At 35.7% G+C, this 20,143-nt stretch overlaps 2 protein-coding genes and 1 long non-coding RNA gene across 3 annotated transcripts in view; 2 read left to right on the top strand and 1 right to left on the bottom strand.

The window, feature by feature from the left end:
• Positions 1-311: 311 nt before the first annotated feature.
• FASN1 (Fatty acid synthase 1) lies at positions 312-10,011 on the top strand. The gene is made up of 3 exons (XM_075297647.1): positions 312-7,706; positions 7,780-7,923; positions 8,787-10,011. Exons 1-3 carry the CDS (start codon positions 684-686, stop codon positions 8,898-8,900), a joined length of 7,281 nt encoding a protein of 2,426 aa, XP_075153762.1. The 5' UTR covers positions 312-683; the 3' UTR covers positions 8,901-10,011.
• Positions 10,012-17,492: 7,481 nt separating this feature from the next.
• LOC142227221 (uncharacterized) lies at positions 17,493-18,492 on the bottom strand. The gene is made up of 2 exons (XR_012719804.1): positions 18,424-18,492; positions 17,493-17,846 (listed from the first exon to the last, which is right to left on the bottom strand). It is a non-coding gene; the product is annotated as an uncharacterized LOC142227221 (long non-coding RNA).
• A 354-nt stretch (positions 18,493-18,846) lies between these two features.
• Positions 18,847-20,143, top strand: part of fusl (transmembrane protein fuseless) — a 59,995-nt gene continuing 58,698 nt past the window's right edge. The window contains exon 1 of the mRNA XM_075297645.1: positions 18,847-19,340. The gene's annotated coding sequence lies outside the window, so the exon portion shown is untranslated. The remainder of the gene's footprint in view (positions 19,341-20,143) is intronic.

The following is a 20,143-nucleotide window of genomic DNA, read 5'->3' as shown; positions in this document are numbered from 1 at the left end:
TCGAGATATCGACATCAGAAAATCGGTATTTTCTTTATTTTTTGTTAAGTATTACAGCAATTTTTCATGAAAGGAATGAAATTGCGTTTTTTCGTAAAAAAGTACACTTTAAAGAGGAAATATTAGGTAACATTTTTGTCGGAAGACCGTAGTTTTCGAGATACCGACCATTGAAAATTGGCGTATAGGTGGCCAAAAAAATTCATTGAGTGTATATGACTAAGTTGTGGACAATGCATATATCGATATTTTTTCTCCTTATATGTTATGAATATAGCTAATTCCTTTCTATTTATTACACTCAATTTCAGATCTCTTTAAATCTTCAGCAACTCAAACTGTTGAAAACCGAGAACACCATTAATTCTCTACAAAGTGTACATCAAACAGGACATAATAACATCAATAAAACAAATAAATCCAATCACAATTCATCACCACAATTACAAAAGTCTGGGAAATCCTCAAATCGTCGGAAAAAGAGACGTAATAAACAACAACAACAGCAGCAGCAACAGCTTAATACTGTTTTACTACAGGATCAAAACAACAAACAGCATCACGACGGCGAATTGGATCAGATAGTAGTGGTTAAAGAATCATTTTCATCCACATCCACCATAGCACAAGCACGACCTCTCAGCACCACATCCACATCTAACGCTAATCAAGAAAGCAACAACATGCCCGCCCGTTTTGCCGACGATGTCATTAATGACACAACTGATCGTAATGTTCCCATGAATGGACATTATGCTAGCCGCCATACCAATGGTGGTTTGCCCACCAGTAGTGATATCGCTATAACTGGTTTCTCTGGCCGTTTGCCTGAAAGCTCAAACATTGAGGAGTTCAAGCGTAATCTCTTCGAAGGTGTTGATATGGTGAATGATGATCCTAGACGTTGGGAAAAGGGTCTATATGGCTTACCTGAACGTTTGGGTAAAATTAAAGATGACGATTTGGAACATTTCGATCAGCAATTCTTCAGTGTGCATCAAAAACAAGCCGAATGTATGGATCCTCAAATGCGCATGTTATTGGAATGTACTTACGAGGCAATAATTGATGCTGGTGTCAATCCTTCCGAAATTCGAGGCTCTCGCACTGGTGTCTATGTTGGTGTGTCTTCTTCCGAAACTGAACAATACTGGATGGCCGACCCAGAACGTGTTAATGGCTATGGTCTCACCGGATGTGCCAGAGCTATGTTCCCCAATCGTGTTTCATTCACATTCGATTTTAAGGGTCCCAGTTACAGTGTTGATACAGCATGCTCCAGTTCATTGTATGCTTTGGAGCAGGCTTTCTCCGATATGCGCGCTGGAAAGTGTGACTCTGCTGTAGTAGCCGGTCTGGGTGTACTTCTCAAGCCCACTATGTCTTTGCAATTCAAACGCTTGAACATGTTGAGCCCCGATGGTATGTGCAAAGCCTTTGACGAGTCTGGCAATGGATATGTTCGTTCGGATGGCTGCGTTGTGATTTTCTTACAGAAAACAGATTGTGCAAAGCGTGTATATGCCACTGTCTTGAATGTTCGTACCAATACCGATGGTTATAAGGAACAAGGTATTACCTACCCAATTGGTGCTATGCAAAATCGTTTGATTCGTGAAACTTATGAAGAGATTAACTTGAACCCCCATGAGGTGTCGTATGTTGAAGCTCACGGTACCGGCACTAAAGTTGGTGATCCTCAAGAAGTGAATTCCATCACAGACTTCTTCTGTAAAAATCGTAAAACTCCCTTACTAATTGGCTCTGTGAAATCAAACATGGGCCACTCTGAGCCCGCATCTGGCGTTTGTTCCATTGCAAAGGTTTTGATTGCTATGGAAGCAGGTCAAATTCCCGCTAATCTACACTACAAAAATCCGAATCCTGATCTATATGGCCTTATGGATGGACGCTTAAAGGTGGTAGACAAAAATATGCCTTGGGAAGGCGGTATTGTTGGCATCAACTCCTTTGGTTTCGGCGGTGCAAATGCCCACGTAATTCTTAAATCGAATCCCAAACCAAAAGCTATTACTCCTACTGTGGGACCACCAAAAATGGTCGTATGTTCGGGACGTACATTCGATGCTGTACAAGATCTTCTTGAAGATGCCACCGCTCACCGTGATGATGATGAATACTTGGCTCTCATCAATGACATTTATTCCAAGAATATTCCTTTGCATTACTATCGTGGTTATTGTGTCATGGATAATAAGGGTTCAATGCAACGTGAGGTTATGGAGTTTTCTGACGAGAAACGCCCCATCTGGTATATTTATTCTGGCATGGGTAGCCAGTGGGCAAGTATGGCTAAAGATTTAATGCAATTCGAAGTTTTCGCACAATCCGTGCATCGCTGTGCTGAAGCCCTGAGACCCGAGGGTGTTGATCTAATTGATGTTTTGACCAAGTCGACGGACAAGAGTTTTGACAACATTTCGAACTCCTTCATCTCAATTGCCGCCATGCAAGTTGGTTTGACTGATCTTCTTACATCTTTGGGCATCAAACCTGATGGCATTATAGGTCACTCTGTCGGCGAGTTGGGCTGTGCTTATGCTGACGGCTGTTTCACTCCAGAACAAACTGTGTTGGCAGCTTATTGGCGAGGCAAGAGTATTGGTGAGACAAAATTGACAGCTGGTAAAATGGCAGCCATTGGACTGGAATGGGAAGAGGCCCACAAACGCATGCCATCTGATTGTTTCCCCGTCTGCCACAATAGTGTTGATAACTGCACCATTTCTGGTCCTGCGAAATCAATTGATGCCTTGGTAGAAAAACTCTCCGCAGAGGGAATCTTTGCTAAGGCCGTTAATTCATCGGGCTATGCTTTCCATAGCAAATATATTGCAGAAGCCGGACCAAAACTTCGCAAGAGTTTGGAGAAAATTATTCCCAATGCTAAAAACCGTACTCCAAGATGGATTAGTACCAGCATTCCAGAATCTGCTTGGAATACCCCAGTCGCCAAGCAATCATCAGCTGCTTATCATGTGAATAATTTGCTTTCGCCCGTACTATTCTATGAAGGACTTCAACATATTCCCAAGAATGCTATTGCTATCGAGGTTGCTCCCACTGGTCTTTTGCAAGCCATTCTTAAGAGAGTCTTGGGCTCAGAAGCTACCAACATTAGTTTGGTGAAGAGAGGACATGAAAACAATGTAGAATTCTTACTGATGAACATTGGCAAGCTGTATGCCGGCGGCGCCCAACCCCAGATTTTGACCTTATTCAAACCAATTTCATATCCCGTTGGACGTGGCACACCCATGTTGAATTCCAAAGTGGGTTGGGATCATTCTCAGAGATGGATGGTACCTAAATACGGAAAAGAAACTAGTTCCGGTGAAACATTAATCGAAATTGACTTGTCCAACGAAGAAGACGCCTATTTAGCAGGTCACACCATCGATGGACGTATTCTGTTCCCTGCTACCGGCTACATGACCTTAGCTTGGAAGACTTTCGCCAAAATGAAAGGTATGGAATTTGAGAAATGTCCCGTCATTATGGAAAATGTTGTATTCCATCGTGCCACCATTCTCAACAAGGAGGGAGTTGTCAAGTTTGGCATTAACTTCTTTGATGGCACTGGTAATTTCGAAATTTGTGAAGGTGGAACTCTAACAGTGTCAGGCAAAATCTCTTTGCCTGAAAATATTCAACAAGAGGAACTTCCCTTGGATCCTTTGACTGCCAACACCCAAGTCAAGGAATTAAGCACCAATGATGTATACAAGGAGCTTAGACTTCGTGGTTATGACTACTCTGGCATCTTCCGTGGTATTGTGAAGTCCGACACTACTTCAAGCGCCGGTAACCTGCAATGGATTGGCAACTGGGTTAGTTTCATGGACACCATGTTGCAATTCAGTATCTTGAGCAAAGATTTGAGAGAACTGTATTTGCCCACACGTATCGAAAAGGCTGTTCTGAATCCCTTGAAACACTTGGAAGAAATGGCCAAAATGAGCACCGAAGAACAAGCTCAAAAGGGTGTACCAGTATATATGTACAATGATATTACTGTAATTAAGAGTGGTGGTGTGGAAATGCGTGGCTTGAAGGCATCATTGGCCCAGAAACGTCCAGCATCACAAAATCCTCCCACTTTGGAGCGCTACACTTTCGTGCCCTACCACAATACATCAGAATTGCATGAGAACTCAGACAAGGCCCGCTTGCATGCCTTGAGTGTTGCTCTCCATATGGTCATTGAAAATTCTCAGGGTGCCATAAAAATTAAAGGTGTTGAATTGGATAACGGACGCAATCCTGATGTTTTGATGGCCGCTAAACTCTTACAAATCATTGAAGCCGAACCTACTATTACAGCTGATGTAGCTGTGGTCACCGCAAATGGCAATGAGGACACTATTACCGCCACATTGGGCTCCGATTCTGGTGTCCGTATTGTATCCAAAAACATCCTCGAAGAACCGGTAGAGCAGAACTGTCATTTCCTTTATGCCTTGGATGTTTTATCGCGACCCGATACAATGATTTTGGAGAATGGCTTGAACACCATCAAGGAGAACGGTTTTATGATTTTCGAAGAAACTCTAGCTTCCTACGAAAAGTCGGGACGTAAATTGTTGAAACAATTCGGATTGATTGTCGTAAATGAACAAGTTATTGGTGGTTCTCGTGTCTTGGTCATGGCACGAAAGGAAGTCGATGTAAAACAACGAGATGCATTTGTCATCCAAGTTACCGAAAACAACTTTGACTGGCTGGAACGTCTCAAGGAGGCCTTGGCCAAGGCTGCGGAAATCGAACGCTACGTATACATTGTTTGCCAAGGCGAAGAGCTTTTCGGAGCTGTTGGCTTTATGAACTGCATTAAGAACGAAAATGGTGGCAAATTGGCTCGTATGATTTTCATCCAGGACACAAATGCCGAAAAATTCTCGCTCTCCAACAGCTTTTATGCACAGCAACTGGGTAAAGATTTGATCCACAATGTCCTTAAGGGAGGAGTCTGGGGCTCATTCCGCCATCTTAAGCTAGAGACCGATGTTGCCACTCTTCAAGTTGAACATGCCTACGTCAATGCTTTGGTAAAGGGTGATTTGGCCTCGTTGAAATGGATTGAGGCCCCACAAATGAATCCTAGTGCTTTAGATGATAGCATGGACTTGTGCAGTGTCTACTATGCTCCTGTCAACTTCCGCGACGTTATGTTGTCATCTGGAAAACTTTCCGCTGATGCTTTGCCTGGTGATTTGGCCCAACAAGATTGTGTTTTGGGTCTTGAATTCTCTGGACGTGATTCCAAGGGACGCCGTATAATGGCCATGGTACCAGCTAAATCATTGGCCACAACTTGTGTGGCCAGCAAAAATATGATGTGGGAAATCCCACCAAACTGGTCTATGGAGGAAGCCTCTACGGTACCCTGTGTCTATGCCACCGTTTATTATGCTCTGGTAGTCCGTGGAAAAATGAAGAAGGGTGAAAAAGTTTTGATTCACGCTGGCTCAGGTGGTGTTGGCCAAGCAGCCATTTCAATTGCTCTTCACCATGGTTTGACGGTATTCACCACTGTCGGTAGTGTTGAAAAGAGAGAATTCCTGAAGAAGAGATTCCCACAATTGAAGGATTCACATATTGGCAATTCCCGTGATTGTTCCTTCGAGCAAATGATCATGCGGCAAACACAAGGCAAGGGCGTAGATTTGGTATTGAACTCTCTGGCCGAAGAAAAATTGCAGGCTTCTGTACGCTGTCTGGGATTGAATGGTCGTTTCCTGGAGATTGGCAAATTTGATTTGAGTAATAACTCACCTTTGGGTATGTCCGTATTCTTGAAGAATACCTCATTCCATGGTATCTTGTTGGACTCTGTTATGGAAGGTGAAGAAGAAATGCAAAACCAAGTCGTTTCTCTGGTGGCTGAAGGTATTAAGTCTGGAGCAGTTCGACCACTACCCACATCTGTCTTTAACGACAAACAGGTGGAACAGGCCTTCCGTTTTATGGCATCTGGCAAACATATTGGCAAAGTTGTGATAAAGGTCAAGGACGAAGAGGAGGGACGCAAGGTTCTGAAACCAACACCGCGCCTAGTGAATGCCATTCCCAGAACTTACATGCATCCCGAGAAGAGCTACATCATCGTAGGCGGTCTTGGTGGTTTCGGTTTAGAGTTGACCAACTGGTTAGTATCCCGTGGTGCTAAATATATTGTATTGACCTCAAGGTCAGGTGTTAAGACTGGCTATCAAGCCCTGATGATCAGAAGATGGCAAGAACGCGGTGTAAAAGTATCCATTGACACCAGCGATGTTACTACCGCCAAGGGATGTCAACAATTATTGGAGAACGCCAATAAACTAGCCCTTGTTGGAGGCATTTTCAATTTGGCTGCTGTTCTAAGGGATGGTCTTATGGAAGATCAAACTGTGAAAGATTACCAAACTGTGTGCGAATCAAAGGTTCAGGGCACCAAATTTTTGGACCAATACTCTCGCACCTTGTGTTCCGAATTGGACTATTTCATCTGTTTCTCCAGTGTATCGTGCGGTCGCGGTAATATTGGCCAGACTAATTATGGTCTTGCAAATTCAGCTATGGAGCGTATATGTGAAATGCGTCAAGTTAGTGGATTCCCTGGTCTATCCATACAATGGGGAGCTATTGGTGATACTGGTCTCGTTATTGAAAATCTCGGAGACAATGACACAGTTATTGGTGGAACTTTGCCTCAAAGAATGGCCTCGTGCTTGCAAACAATCGACTTGTTCCTGCAACAACCTCATCCAGTCTTGGCCTCAATGGTTGTGGCTGAGAAACGTAAGTCTGACCAATCAGGCGGTGTTAGCTTGGTTGCCTGTGTGGCTAACATTTTGGGTCTGCGTGACACTAAAAACGTACAAGACGCAACCTCATTGGCCGATTTGGGTATGGACTCTTTGATGGGTGCCGAAATTAAACAAACCCTGGAACGTAACTTTGACATCATAATGTCAGCCCAGGAAATCCGTCAATTGTCATTCGGTCAATTGAAGGAACTCAGTGGTGGTGCTGAAGCCGCTGGAGCTGAAACAACAAGACCCGCCTCACCCGTACGTAGAAGCCCAAGTCCAACAGCAGCTTTTGGCGATGGCACACAAGTTGTATTCTCCACCGAATTGATGCCAACTTTACCCATTGTACGCTTACCATCAGCTGCTCCCATGGACAGCAAGAAGAGTCCTCTATTCTTTATCTCACCCATTGAAGGATTTGCCGATGCCCTTAAACAACTGGCCGCACGTATCGATTGTCCCGTTTATGGCCTACAATGTACAGCCGATGCTAATCTGGATTCCATTGACTCGTTGGCCAGTTTCTATTTGAAACATGTACGCTCCGTGCAACCCAAGGGTCCTTATGCCATTGCCGGCTACTCATTTGGAGCATTGGTTGCCTATGTAATGGTATTGCAATTGGAAAAAGCGAAAGACGAAGCCAAGCTAGTGATGTTGGATGGTGCCCCCAAATATGTCAATTGGTATACAACGACCTTCAAACAACGTCTCAATACATCCGAAGATCAAAATGAAGCCTATGGTTTAGCCTACTTTGGTATGGTGGTGGCCAATATCGATTATAGTGTGGTGAGCAAAATTCTCTTGACTGTACCCAGTTGGGAGGGTAAAGTGGCGAAGTGTGCGGAAATTGTATCGGCTGAAATTAATCAACCTGCAGATTTGGTGAGTTTACATGATGATTCCTACTAACCATGGGAACATTAAAACTAATTTGCTTCTCTACTTACAATTGCAGGTTAAACAAGCAGCGACGTCATTCTACAAAAAGCTCTTGGCTGCCGATAAATACGTTCCCACAACCAAAGTATCCTGCAATGTATCATTAGTTAAGCCAACTGAAAATTATGCCAAATTAGAAGAAGACTATGGTCTCAATGAGGTAAGTTGCAAAAGTATTTTATCAAATCGAATAGATAGGGTCATTCGAATAAATAGGAAACTTCTTTGATACAAATAAAATCAACCGTTTGCATGCAAGACGGAACGTCAACCACAATGTTTGAGAACTTTCCCATAGAAATTTTAATTCATCTATGCTAAATTGAAGCCTTTTTCTAAATATCCCATATTAACTTATGCTTAATTCATTCACTTTGAATTGCATATTTATTATAAATTATAATTCACCCTCACCGAAATGATTTTTTTAAATAAAATAATCTAGTCAGCATAGTGGAATTGAAAATTTCTCTTAAAAAAATAATTCAGCCATGCTGAATTGGATATTTCGGTAGAAAATTTAATTTAATCATGGTGAAATTTTTATAGAAAACTGCACTTAAGTTGTTCAGAGTATATACAGGGTAGGCAAAGAGTTTAGGGAGCCACCGTGGTGCAATGGTTAGCATGCCCGTCTTGCATACAAAAGGTCGTGCTTCGACTGAACAGTGGTGTAATAAAACCTTTCAGCTACAAGAAGTGTCATTGCAATGTGAATCTAATTGAGTTTGAAATATTGGGTCCTGCGCAGCTGATGTGTCAAAAGTAGTTCTCTGCGACTTTTGCCCACCCTCCTCTTCCGAATATATTAAAAAAATCAATATCGAGTTTTTACAAAATTATCTTTTTAAAAATTAATAAAATGTGATTTTAAATATTTTTTTTCAACTTTAATTTTTCCATCCAACTCTATAAAGAAGCTTCTTATTTATTTGTATATAAGATTTCCATTGTTTTATATCTAAAATGTATTTCGTCCCACACTAAATTCTTTTATTTGCTTTTCTTTCCCCAACCAAATAGGTCTGCAAGAAAACAGTGAATGTGCTAACAGTTGAAGGCAACCATCGTACGTTCCTGGTGGAGGAGAAATCATTAAGTAAAATAGAAACTATCATTCATAGTATCATACATTAATTGTGACGACAATGTTACAACATTGTAAATGCAAAAGAGAAACGTCCAAGAAAAGTAAAACTTGAAAAAAAAAACTACAAGCTGGTAAAAAGGATGTTGTACCATTCATCATAGGAAATAGACGCACATCTTGTTATTGAACATCACTTGTAAGGAAGCAATTGCTATTCACTCAGTTGTATTTGTTAGAAAAATCTATTGCACTTTATTTACCAGCATTTAATCGTCGTTCTCCCCTACCTAGACCATTCATTTCATTATAGCACCACCTTCACCATCATTACCACCACGAGTGAATATTGATAAGAATTACAAATTATAAAAACGTGATACCAAATTGATTTACTTGATTGCATCTTGCCCAAATTGTTTTGGAGGTTTAAAATAGTAGGTCCAAAACAAAATTTCAGCCTTCCAACAATTTGGGTGATAAGCAATCGGTAACGATTTTCTATTTCGAATATAGACATTAGTAGTATAATAATAATAATAAAAACTAAAAGAAAAATCATTCCATTAATTTGTGGTTTTGCTTAATTTTTCACATTAGACAAATGTGTTAAAACAACAAAAACAAACCAATAACCTACTCATCTAATAACCATAAGTTTTCTTCTATTGTATAATTTACCAAATCTATTTTAATTTGTACATCGTTATGTGATTAGTTTTAGTTGAATTTTTACATAAAATCTTGCATTTTTTTTCTCATTAAAAAATAAAACTAATTGAAAATATCGTTTTTAATTCTTAAGTTATTCTTAATAAACAAAAAGGATATTTTTTTATATAAATATGTAAAAAAAACCCAAACAATCTTTAAATGATTGATGATCTATTATTATTATCTAAATAAATATACGTTCGTTGAAATGCTTTAAAAAGAGGATAACAAAAAACACAAAAACACAACCAAACACCCACAACTATTTATACTTATCTTTTTTGCACTCAAATTTGATATTAATATTGGAACAATTTCAAGAATTAAAACAAATAAATGTATGTAACGAAAAATATCTAAATTTAAAAATGAATTTATTAATAAGTTGAAACCAAATTATATAAATGTGTATATTTATAGATGATAAAATAAAGAATAAAATTGAAATGTTTTGAAGTTTTTATTTGATTTTCGGTCATTTTTGCAGTATCACCTGGTAATCTTAAAATTATACTTAACTGTCGGATAGTCTTTGTTTCTCCAAAGACATGGTTTTAACTATTTACTGGAATACACTCCGATTGTTTTTAAGCAGATGTGCCATTTGGTGTTTCAATCTAGATATTATGTTTGTCTTTTATATCCTTTAGATCTTAAAATAGGAATAAATTTATCAAACGTTTGAAAATTTTGAATTTACACACGACATAATAGAAAAATCTGCTGAAAAAAATGAAAGTAGTCATTGTTTGCTGAAATAGCAACAAAATGTTTGCTGCTCGAATTTAGAAGCTTTAAAAGATATTATAGGGCAGAAATATACAAAAAAAATATTTATGATTCTGGTATAAACATTTTACTAAAATATAACATCATACAATGACTGCTGTTTTTAGCTGACATCTCTTCTCTCCATATTGATCAAAATTTTTGTGAAATTAATTCACTTGCATATGTCATGGTGCAAGTTCAATTATGTCCATGATGGTTGCATTTCACGTTAAAAAGAATATTTAATATGAAAATTTTAGTAAAAGAATGTATATATAATAAATAATGAATTAAAAATAATATTGGATTGATGTTGGTCATAGTCGACTAATGGAATTTGTAAATCGAACTGATGTAACAAAAAATGCAATGAACGAATAAAGTATTAAATTTGTTAATTATTTTGGTTTCTTATATTAACTTTATTGTTTTACACTAAATTAATAATTAGAGACAATTCTCAAAACTTTTTATACTTTTATTTTTTTTTTTGCCCAGTAAATAATTCTTTGATCAATTCAAATCCTCCACCCTTCTTTTAAGAATTAAGATTTAAATCCTAAAAGTATGCAATAATATGAATACTAAATTCATAGTGTAATTTCACTTAGTGTAGAAACGGCTATAAGTACTTTAATAACTACTGGGTGTTTTTACATAAAATGGTTCAATATGGCTCACTTCAGATGTAGAATATGGACAACAGAGGACTCTAGTGAATATGTTTCCAATCTTTCACTCATGCAAATCTTTAAAATGAGTCTTAGGGTATGGTCACACTAGGCAAATATTTGCCCGAAATGAGTGTCAAACTTTTTTCCTGGAGCACTTTCTAAATATCTGAATACCGTTTTTGGAAAATACTCCTATTGTGATGTATTGCATCCAATATGAGCTAAAAATGTTTGCTGGTTTGACTGTGACGACGAATGTTGTTTTGATTTCTGTCAAATATTTGCTCAGTGTGACCATATCGTTAGCCACCGTGGTGCAATGGTTAACATGCCCGCCTTGCATACACAAGGTCGAGGGTTCGATTCCTGCTACGACCGAACACCAAAAAGTTTTTCAGCGGTGGATTATCCCACCTCAGTAATGCTGGTGACATTTCTGAGGGTTTCAAAGCTTCTCTAAGTGGTTTCACTGCAATGTGGAACGCCGTTCGGACTCGGCTATAAAAAGGAGGTCCCTTTTCATTGAGCTTAACATGGAATCGGGCAGCACTCAGTGATAAGAGAGAAGTTCACCACTGTGGTATCACAATGGACTGCATAGTCTAAGTGAGCCTGATACATCGGACTGCCACATAAGCGTTTTTAAATTAAATTTAAATATTCAATATGTCAGTTGAGTTAAAGACGATTTCTTTAAATTAAAAATGTTTTTATTTACTTTAAAGAAAATTTTCGCACAAATTTAAAAATTTGTGTTCTAAATTTAAGGAAAAAAAATTTTGAAGCAAATATTATAAACTTTCTTTTAATTAAAATGTTATTATTTTATTCTTAACACTGCGTAAATCGAGAGTCCTAAAATTTAAGTTGCATAATCCTCCATATTAGGTCAATATTTTTTTCAGTGTAGGAGATGGTTTTAACTCTTTATTTTAAAGATGTTTTTACTTGAAACATAGTCAAGTCTGAAGTTAGAAAATTATGTTATAGTTAACACTTTTTTAATGGACTTTGATAGCACATGGAGAAAAAACTTAAAAAATTAAAATTTTGTTTCCTAGAATCAAGTAAGCAAAACTTTAATTTAAAAGGGAATTGTGTCTGAAACGTGTTCATATTTCAGTTCTCCCCTTATTATTCTCAGAAAAAATACCAAAACCATTAGTGTAAAGACAACATTTTTGGGACCAGACATGCTTTTTTTTATAAATACAAATGAATTCAATAACATTTTCTGAAATTCATTGACATTACTTGTATTCTTCTTCGTTGATAATTTATTTCGCTTATATAGAATTTTGTTTAATTAAGTGCAACAGTCTACAAATTTCTACAAAATAACAATATGAAAAGAAATTGATTCAGAGGTCATGATAGCTATTAAAGTCTGTTCGTGATAAGTTTTTTTGATTAACAAAAAAATACAAACCACTGAACCCCATTCAGGAGGCATTTTTATTTAGTACTAGCCGAATCCGCCCCGCTTCGCTGCATCTCATTTTTAGAGAAGAACCATATCCTTCACAGAATATTTCGAAGGATAAGATAATAAAAAAATCCAAAGGATTTGTAGCAAAATTCACATGAATGCAATGATGACGGATTTTTTTTTAGGTTAAGGAAGAAAATAAAGCCCACGTACGATATATGGTTCCCGGTGAACACAACATTTTTCTTTCATCTGTGGTTTATTTTTCTTTAATTGGTATTACCCATAGCATTTTTAGTCGTTCAGCAGAATTGACACTTATTTGTAAGAGAGATTTCACAAAAGTCGGGCAAGGGCAGGCTCCCTTCCACGTCCAAAAATCAGAATATAATGTACCCCATATTAATTCCATAACCTCTCCCACGTCCTCTGTAAATTTCAAGTAAATCTGAGAAGTTTAGTTTTTTTCACTGCACTTATAAAATAAGTCGGACGAAGGGCAGTTCCCCTCCTTGACCAAATATCAAAACATAAAGTAGCGGATCTTTGCCTAGAGGCCACCCCTAATCTTCCCTGAAAATTTCAAGCAAATCGGAGAACTTTGACCAAATTTCAAATAGTCGCGCAATGGGAAGGTCGCCTTCCTCGAGCTGATCCAAAAAATGGGGTACCCTATTTTCACCACAAGAGCACCCTCTACGTTCTCTGAAAATTTCAAGTAAATCGGTTCAGCCGTTTCCGAGCTTAGTGTGTAAATATAACCATAGCGATAGGCGAACACTTATTTACGTGTATTTCTTATGGGAAGCCCAAAATCCGCGACAGAATACCGTGACAGCTAGCGGCGTGTCGCTAAATTAAAACTTATTCTAACTCTTTGGCGAAAACTGGTATAATGTTGCCATCGCTTATCAATTTTTTTAACTCACCACTAGGAATTGCTGTTGCCTGGACACGTGTAGATTATTTTTTCTTGAAATAACTCAACAAATAACAAGCCATTGTATGTTTTTATTCAACTTCATTGTTGAATATTGTCAAAGCATGCTGTATTGACAACAAAAACGCTAGGAAACGTGAAAAAGGGAATTATTCGCCGTCAAGCTTATTGTATTTGCCGTTGCGGCAAAAATGTTTCGCCTACAAACAAACAAACATACTTTGAATTTCGAATTCTATCATTAATCTCCTCTTATCTGAAGTTTCTCAATAATTTTACCTTGTCTAACAATTATAGTAAATATAATCAACTTCCATTCTCGGGTATGGTGAAAATAATTTTGGCTAAATTATATCATAATTCCACCATTTTTAAATGCATTGAAATCATAACGGTAATAACTGCACACAACCAATGTTATGTAGACTCGGCCAACTGTTATTAAACTGTTGAGAGTAGAGGTGTGAAGCTCAGAACTATTACCATGTTTGAAAACATGAGCATGATTAAAATCGAGAGCGTTATTAAACTCTTAACATCCCAGGCAGGCCTGCCAATTTTGCCAATTTATCGTCATTTTGACGATTTTTGGCTCAAAAAATAGCAGTTTCCGATTTTTGCCTCGAAAATGACGATATTTACTCCGTTCAAAAATTTGGGAAAATCGAGCGATTTCGAAATCTGAACCGATTTCGATTAAATTTTGCTTACTTTAAGGATGCTTAATTATCTTGTATTAAATTTGAAGACGACCGGTTATTAAATAGGCTCAATACGACCCCATTTGTTGAAATTGGGCGATATATGTGTGTGGGGCTATATCTAAATTTGATCCTATTTTTTTCATATTCAAAAGCGTTCGTCATTGTGCCAAAAAAACACTGAACCAAGTTTCATCAAAATAATTGCGACCGGAATCCTGCGAAGAATACATAGAAAGACCGACCGATGAAGGGACGAATACGAATAGATCGACTCAGGAGGTGATTCCGAGTCGATCAGTATGTTTTATGAAGTCTATAATCAATATTTCTGGTAGGCACATTTTTTACAGATCAAAGTTATTATACCCTAACCACTATGTGGGATAGGATATAAAATCTGGATGTATTTATGATTTTTAATGTTTAGAAGCTGAAATTTAGAATATGCAAATAGTTAGTGGATGGAGTTCGCGTACTTTTCGGTTATGACTTACTCAGAATGCGTAATACAAAAATTTACTAAATATAGTAGAATTGTGTGTCTTTATATGAAATGAATACCTCCGCTGTTAACCAAAACATATGTTTTATTTTAATATTATTTAAATTCCCGATTTTTGACGATTTTTTAAAAAGCAAGTGCCGATTATGACGATTTTTTCGGGAAAAAACTGACGATTTTTCTTAAAATTTTATTGGCAGCCCTGATCCCAGGTGTCACTAAAATTATAAATGATTTCATTTCGTAAGCGTTTTATGTCCGTGGGCGGGATTTTCTTCGTGAGCGTATTTTTCCGAAATTCGTTACTCACGCACATTCACGAAAAAAATTTTTTGCGTGATCACGCTCTCTCACGTGATTCGTGATTCACGCCAATTTCGTGTCACGTGCACACCTCTAGGGCATGCTCTCCCAATACTGGAGGAATTGTTGCAATTTCAACCTCGAACCTAAATTCAGCTTATGGAAGATTACTCATTCCATTACCCACTTTCTCTTTATTTATTTTAAAAGAGGTTATTATTTTAATTTCCTCATATTCATTGATGACTCTCCTACTACTAGTAACTACCACATTTACACTTGTCTATTACAAGAGGAAACACAAAAGAGTAACAATGATAGCAATTAAATACTATTGATAAGAAGAAAGAGCTCTTTCTCTATCCAAGTATTGTATACATATACACATATAATATTTTTTTTTATACATAAACAATATTTATTTAAATCGGTCTATTATCTGTTGATTTTTTATTTCTATTACGTGTGAGCGGCAAATGTCTGGTTGTATTTCACTTTCCTAGCACTTTTCCATTATATTGCCATCAACTATACAATAAAGCGGATTTTACAAGTTCCAATTTTTGCAACATTCTTAAGATCAACATTTTAGAATGTTAATATAGAAAAACAGTGGTTTTTATTAATAAATATATTACGTTTTTGAGTCAATATACTATATTTGAAATTTGAATTAATTTATAGCAGTTTACTTTAATTTAATATTTATCTTTTTGACAATGTTTTTACTTGATCTCAAAATTCAGGATTGACTATACCAATGTGAAAAATAATTGGAAGCAGGTTATGAATTTTCGAAACTATGCGCCCATCTGACGCTCTGGGCTTCATTTTTATTTCTGCATAATTCCAAAACAACACTACGCTGAAAAAAATATTTACGTGATATTAAAGATTAAGCAACCTAAATTTTAGGATGCGAAATTTACAAAATAATAAGGACAAATTTCTTTAAAGTAATGCAATTTTAATTGAAATAAAGTTTATAATCTTTGCTTCAAAAATTTTTTTTCATTAAATTTAGGACACGAATTTTATAAATGTGCGTCCCTCCGTTTAAGTCGTATGTCTTTGAACTAAGGCTAATTTTCCCTAAAGTAAAGAATCACATTTTTGATTTAAAGAAAATGCGCTTAAATTAACTTAAATATTGAAACTAAGATTTACTTTGAAGATTTAGAGTCTTTTGTTTAAAGTTTTGTTTGGAATTGAGAAAACATTTTTTACTTTGAAGTCTCCGTTAAAATTTGGATTTTTAAACTGTACGTGAGTACCTTTATTAAAAAACCACAAAAAGAGAATGAAAATTTGATAAATGAGATCTGTATCCTAATTTTAATTTTATTGGTCCTAGATTTAAAACCAGATAGGTCGCTAAAAAATTTCTTTATTTTAAAGAAGCAGCATCTTTGGCTCGGAATCAATGCCAAAATCCTTAAAGGAAGGTCAAAATCTTTGAATCCAAGTAAACTATTTTAGTGTGTAGGTTTAGGCATCCACCCAAACCTGCAATGCTCGCGTTGCATACGAAGGGTCGTGGGTTCAATCCCAGTGTCGACAGAACACCAAAAGGTTTTTCAGTGATGGATTATCCCCTCTCAGTTTTCAAAGCTTCTCTACGAGTAAGTGATTTCACCGTCATTGAAACTACTTTCGGAATCGGCTACAAAGAGCAGCCCCTTGCTATTCAGATAAATATAGAATCTGGCAGCACTCATTGATTAGAGAGAAGTTCACATATGTGGTATCACTACGGACTGATTAGCTTATAAAATAATAGGCTGTGACTACATCTTAGCTAACCTTAGGTTTGAGAGTTTAAAAAGTATTTGTACTCTTTCGTACAAAATTTGATCTTAACCGACATATAATTAATTTTAATTAAATGTTAGGTTAAGATGATATCGATGCCCTCACTCCAGAGTACGCTAAGTCGACTTAGCATGTTTTGATGTTCATGTGAGTTCGCTGTTTTTTATTCGGATTGATGTGAATTGCATCCTGTCGAAAGTTCGAATTTATTGGACATTTCTATCAAAAGTTATGGTTAATATTGTACTTAGCCTGTGACTAAAGTTTTAAAAAATGTCCCATACAAAAAGGGTAAAAAGCTTTGTTCGGTCTAAATTGGTCATTTTTAGCCATGTTTTATTATCACTATTTTGAGTTCGTAAATACTAAAAAAAATATAAAAAATACGATTTTAAGACCGAAAATAAGGAAATTTCAATCATATACGGGTTTTGAGAAATTTCAAAAAAAAAAAACTTTGAACTTGGTTCCTGTAAAATTCACTTTTTAGACTTAGCGTATGTTAGTTAACCCTCTAATGCCCCATTTTTTTCTGAGAAGAGCAAGAATACGAAACAAGGAAACTCAATACGGTAAAATCCAGTATATGCTGCAATGTCTCTTGTAGGGTTGTGACTAAGTTTGGTTTGGTTTGTTTTACATGTTTTTGTTTTCTTTTGGTGTGTTTTACTAAAAGCTTTTCGTTTATCGAAGACCGCCTAAAGGCGGGTTTGGGCATTAAATGAACTAGAAACTAGTTAATAATTTTGCGCCCATCTTGAATTCTGTATTTTTTAAAAATAGGTCTAATAAATTTTTCTTAAATTGCGCGAAAACCATTTACTTATTTTTGTGATATCGGTATGATATAGACGTTTATAATACAATTTAGCTTAAAATTTTCTAAAATAATCCTTCATTTTCAAAAATTAACGAAAATTGTTTTATTTGTTGGTTCATAGTTTTTTAAGTGTTGTTTCTGGATCTTCACTTACGTATCTCATGATATATCACGAGATATGGCTGCCTTCCCTCCATCCCATTCACAGCCCTTATCTCCAGTCCATTTGGATTTACCCCTTAACCCCTTACCAATGTCAACAGTACTCCGTAGTATCTGATATTGCTTTAATTTTCCATGTTTTTGCTGGAACTGGAAACAAACGTGCTAGGAAAGAAGAAAATTGAATATGTTGAAAAATCCTTCGATTTGTTATGTGTTAAAAAAATAAACTTTGTTAATGTCACAAAAATTTTAATCCAGACAATCAAAATTTAGAAAAGGTATAGGAATGAAAATTAGGGACTAAAAAACTAGTTAGAAAAAATATCGCCAACAATTTTGCAATTAAAATCTTAATTGAATTCAAACAAATATTGTATTAAAAGATTAATTGATCCATATAAATTATTTAAAAATTATTTAAAATTATAATTTTTTAATTATTCCCTGTGATTATTTTATCATTTTCGTAATTGAAGCAATCTTAGTAAAAACTTAATTTTTTGAAGTGAAAATATAAATTATTCTATTCTCTATGACTAATTGATGACGGAATTAAGGTCACTGTTATTTTCCATAAGCTGCTGGTTTACATTGGACAATTTCGGGTTTTGGCAGATAATAAAATTCAATATAGGAATTAAAATAAAAAGAAAATAGCTCTAAGACACCACAGTTCAGATTATAAAAGAATACACCACCGATAATGATAATACAAATAAATTAAATTGTTCTTTGGTACATTCATAGTATACTATGTAGAGACAGCTCAGTATTGACACAACCAGAAATCAGACGGCTCTGAGTAAAACTGATAACATGTCTCAATGATCAATACAATGAAAAGTATTTGGAAAAAGTATTACTCGATTATTATGTTTTTTTTTTTTTTTTAATTTTTTGTTTATTTTGTACTTGGCTTCATCAATTTCTGTATTGCCAAAATCCATTTAGTACTCTAACTAGCCAGTTCACAGTGTTACATTAATTAAAAATCTTTATAATTTTCTATTTCGTTCTCGAAATTTTATTGAAAATTGTGCAAAAATTTGAAAAATAGAAACAACGATACAAAATATTTGTATGTGAAGTTATTATGTTTAACGGTTTACTTTAATTAATTCCTTATAAGATCTGCTGGCATTGCTCATACATAAATTTAAATTTGTTATTAATTTCGAATATCTATGGAATTAAAATTGTAAATTTTTATTATTTTTTATGTGTTTATCAAAGTCTGTCAAATATCATTAAATACAATCAGAATGATATAAAAATATTTGAATTTCATTATGGATTAATTAAATCCAACTGTGTTCCATCGCCCAATACCAATGTGTGTACCGGATTTAAAAATTAAAATGGAAATGTTTGCATTATGTCCAATCATATGCCGCCTATCTGCACTACCGTCGTCTTTATATGTCGTATGTTTTATGAGTGAATGCATAATTATTGTGAAATGTAAATTGCTATAATTAACAGCCAGCAATAAGAACAAAAACAACATCTCAAATGTAATGAGCATCAGAAAAGAGAATATAAAAGTAGTAAAAATATTGTCGGTAATATTTCCAATGTCAATGCAATGTTGAAAAGTAAAAAAATTAGATTTCCTGGATCTCACAGCTTATAACGTATTCAGTGGTGACATATAGAGTAAGTAAGGCGCCTCTATACATATATATATTGTATGATACTCAAACAGAAACATAACCCACGAAGAACGTTATATGGGTGGATGCCAAAACCTAGAGTTGGAATTATGCAGTAATGTTGGACAGAAACTCATTCATATCCAGCTTGCAATTATTTGTCACATTCACATGCATGCCCGGTTCCAAAGATTTTATCTTTACTTTAAAAATTTTGGTATTGATTCCGAGCCAAAGAAGTGGAGAATACAAGTATGGATACTTTTAAGACACAATTCTCTTTTAAATTTGGGTTTTGTGTACTTGCTTCTAGGAAGCAATTTTTTCGCTTTTCCAACTTTTTTTCTTCATATGCTAAAAAAGTCCTTTAAAAACGAGTTAACGACAACTTTATTTTCCAAATTAAGACTCGACTTATTATATAGAAATTATGCTATGTTTCAAGTAAAAATGTCTTTAAAATAAAGTGTTGGAAAACATGTCCTATATTTGAATGCTCTTTTGCTTTGTAGTCAAGATGCAAAAAGACAACAAATTTAAAGACAATTTCATTAAATTTTAAGAATTTTTCTGAATTATTAAAGTCTAGTTGACCTTAGCCCAAAACATTTTTTCTTTCATGTTATGATACCCATTTTTAAGTGAAATCACTTAATTATAAGGACAATACGATTTCATTGAAAAGTTTATCGGCTTTGGGACAAGGAAAAAAACTTTATATTAGAGAAATGTGTCTTCTATGCATTCGCATTTTAAAGACATGAAATCTTTGACCTCACGACGGATTTGCTTACATTCACCAAAGCT

The sequence above is a fragment of the Haematobia irritans genome, chromosome 2 (assembly GCF_050003625.1).
Source record: "Haematobia irritans isolate KBUSLIRL chromosome 2, ASM5000362v1, whole genome shotgun sequence".
NCBI classification, from domain to species: Eukaryota; Metazoa; Arthropoda; class Insecta; order Diptera; family Muscidae; genus Haematobia; species Haematobia irritans.
This window is presented reverse-complemented; position numbering and strand designations above follow the sequence as displayed.

Coding starts and splice junctions, on each gene's coding strand:
- FASN1 (XM_075297647.1), top strand. CDS start 684: ATGCCCGCCCGTTTTGCCGACGATGTCATTAATGACACAACTGATCGT. Junction 7,707..7,779: donor TTAATCAACCTGCAGATTTG/GTGAGTTTACAT, acceptor TTACAATTGCAG/GTTAAACAAGCAGCGACGTC. Junction 7,924..8,786: donor AAGACTATGGTCTCAATGAG/GTAAGTTGCAAA, acceptor CCAACCAAATAG/GTCTGCAAGAAAACAGTGAA.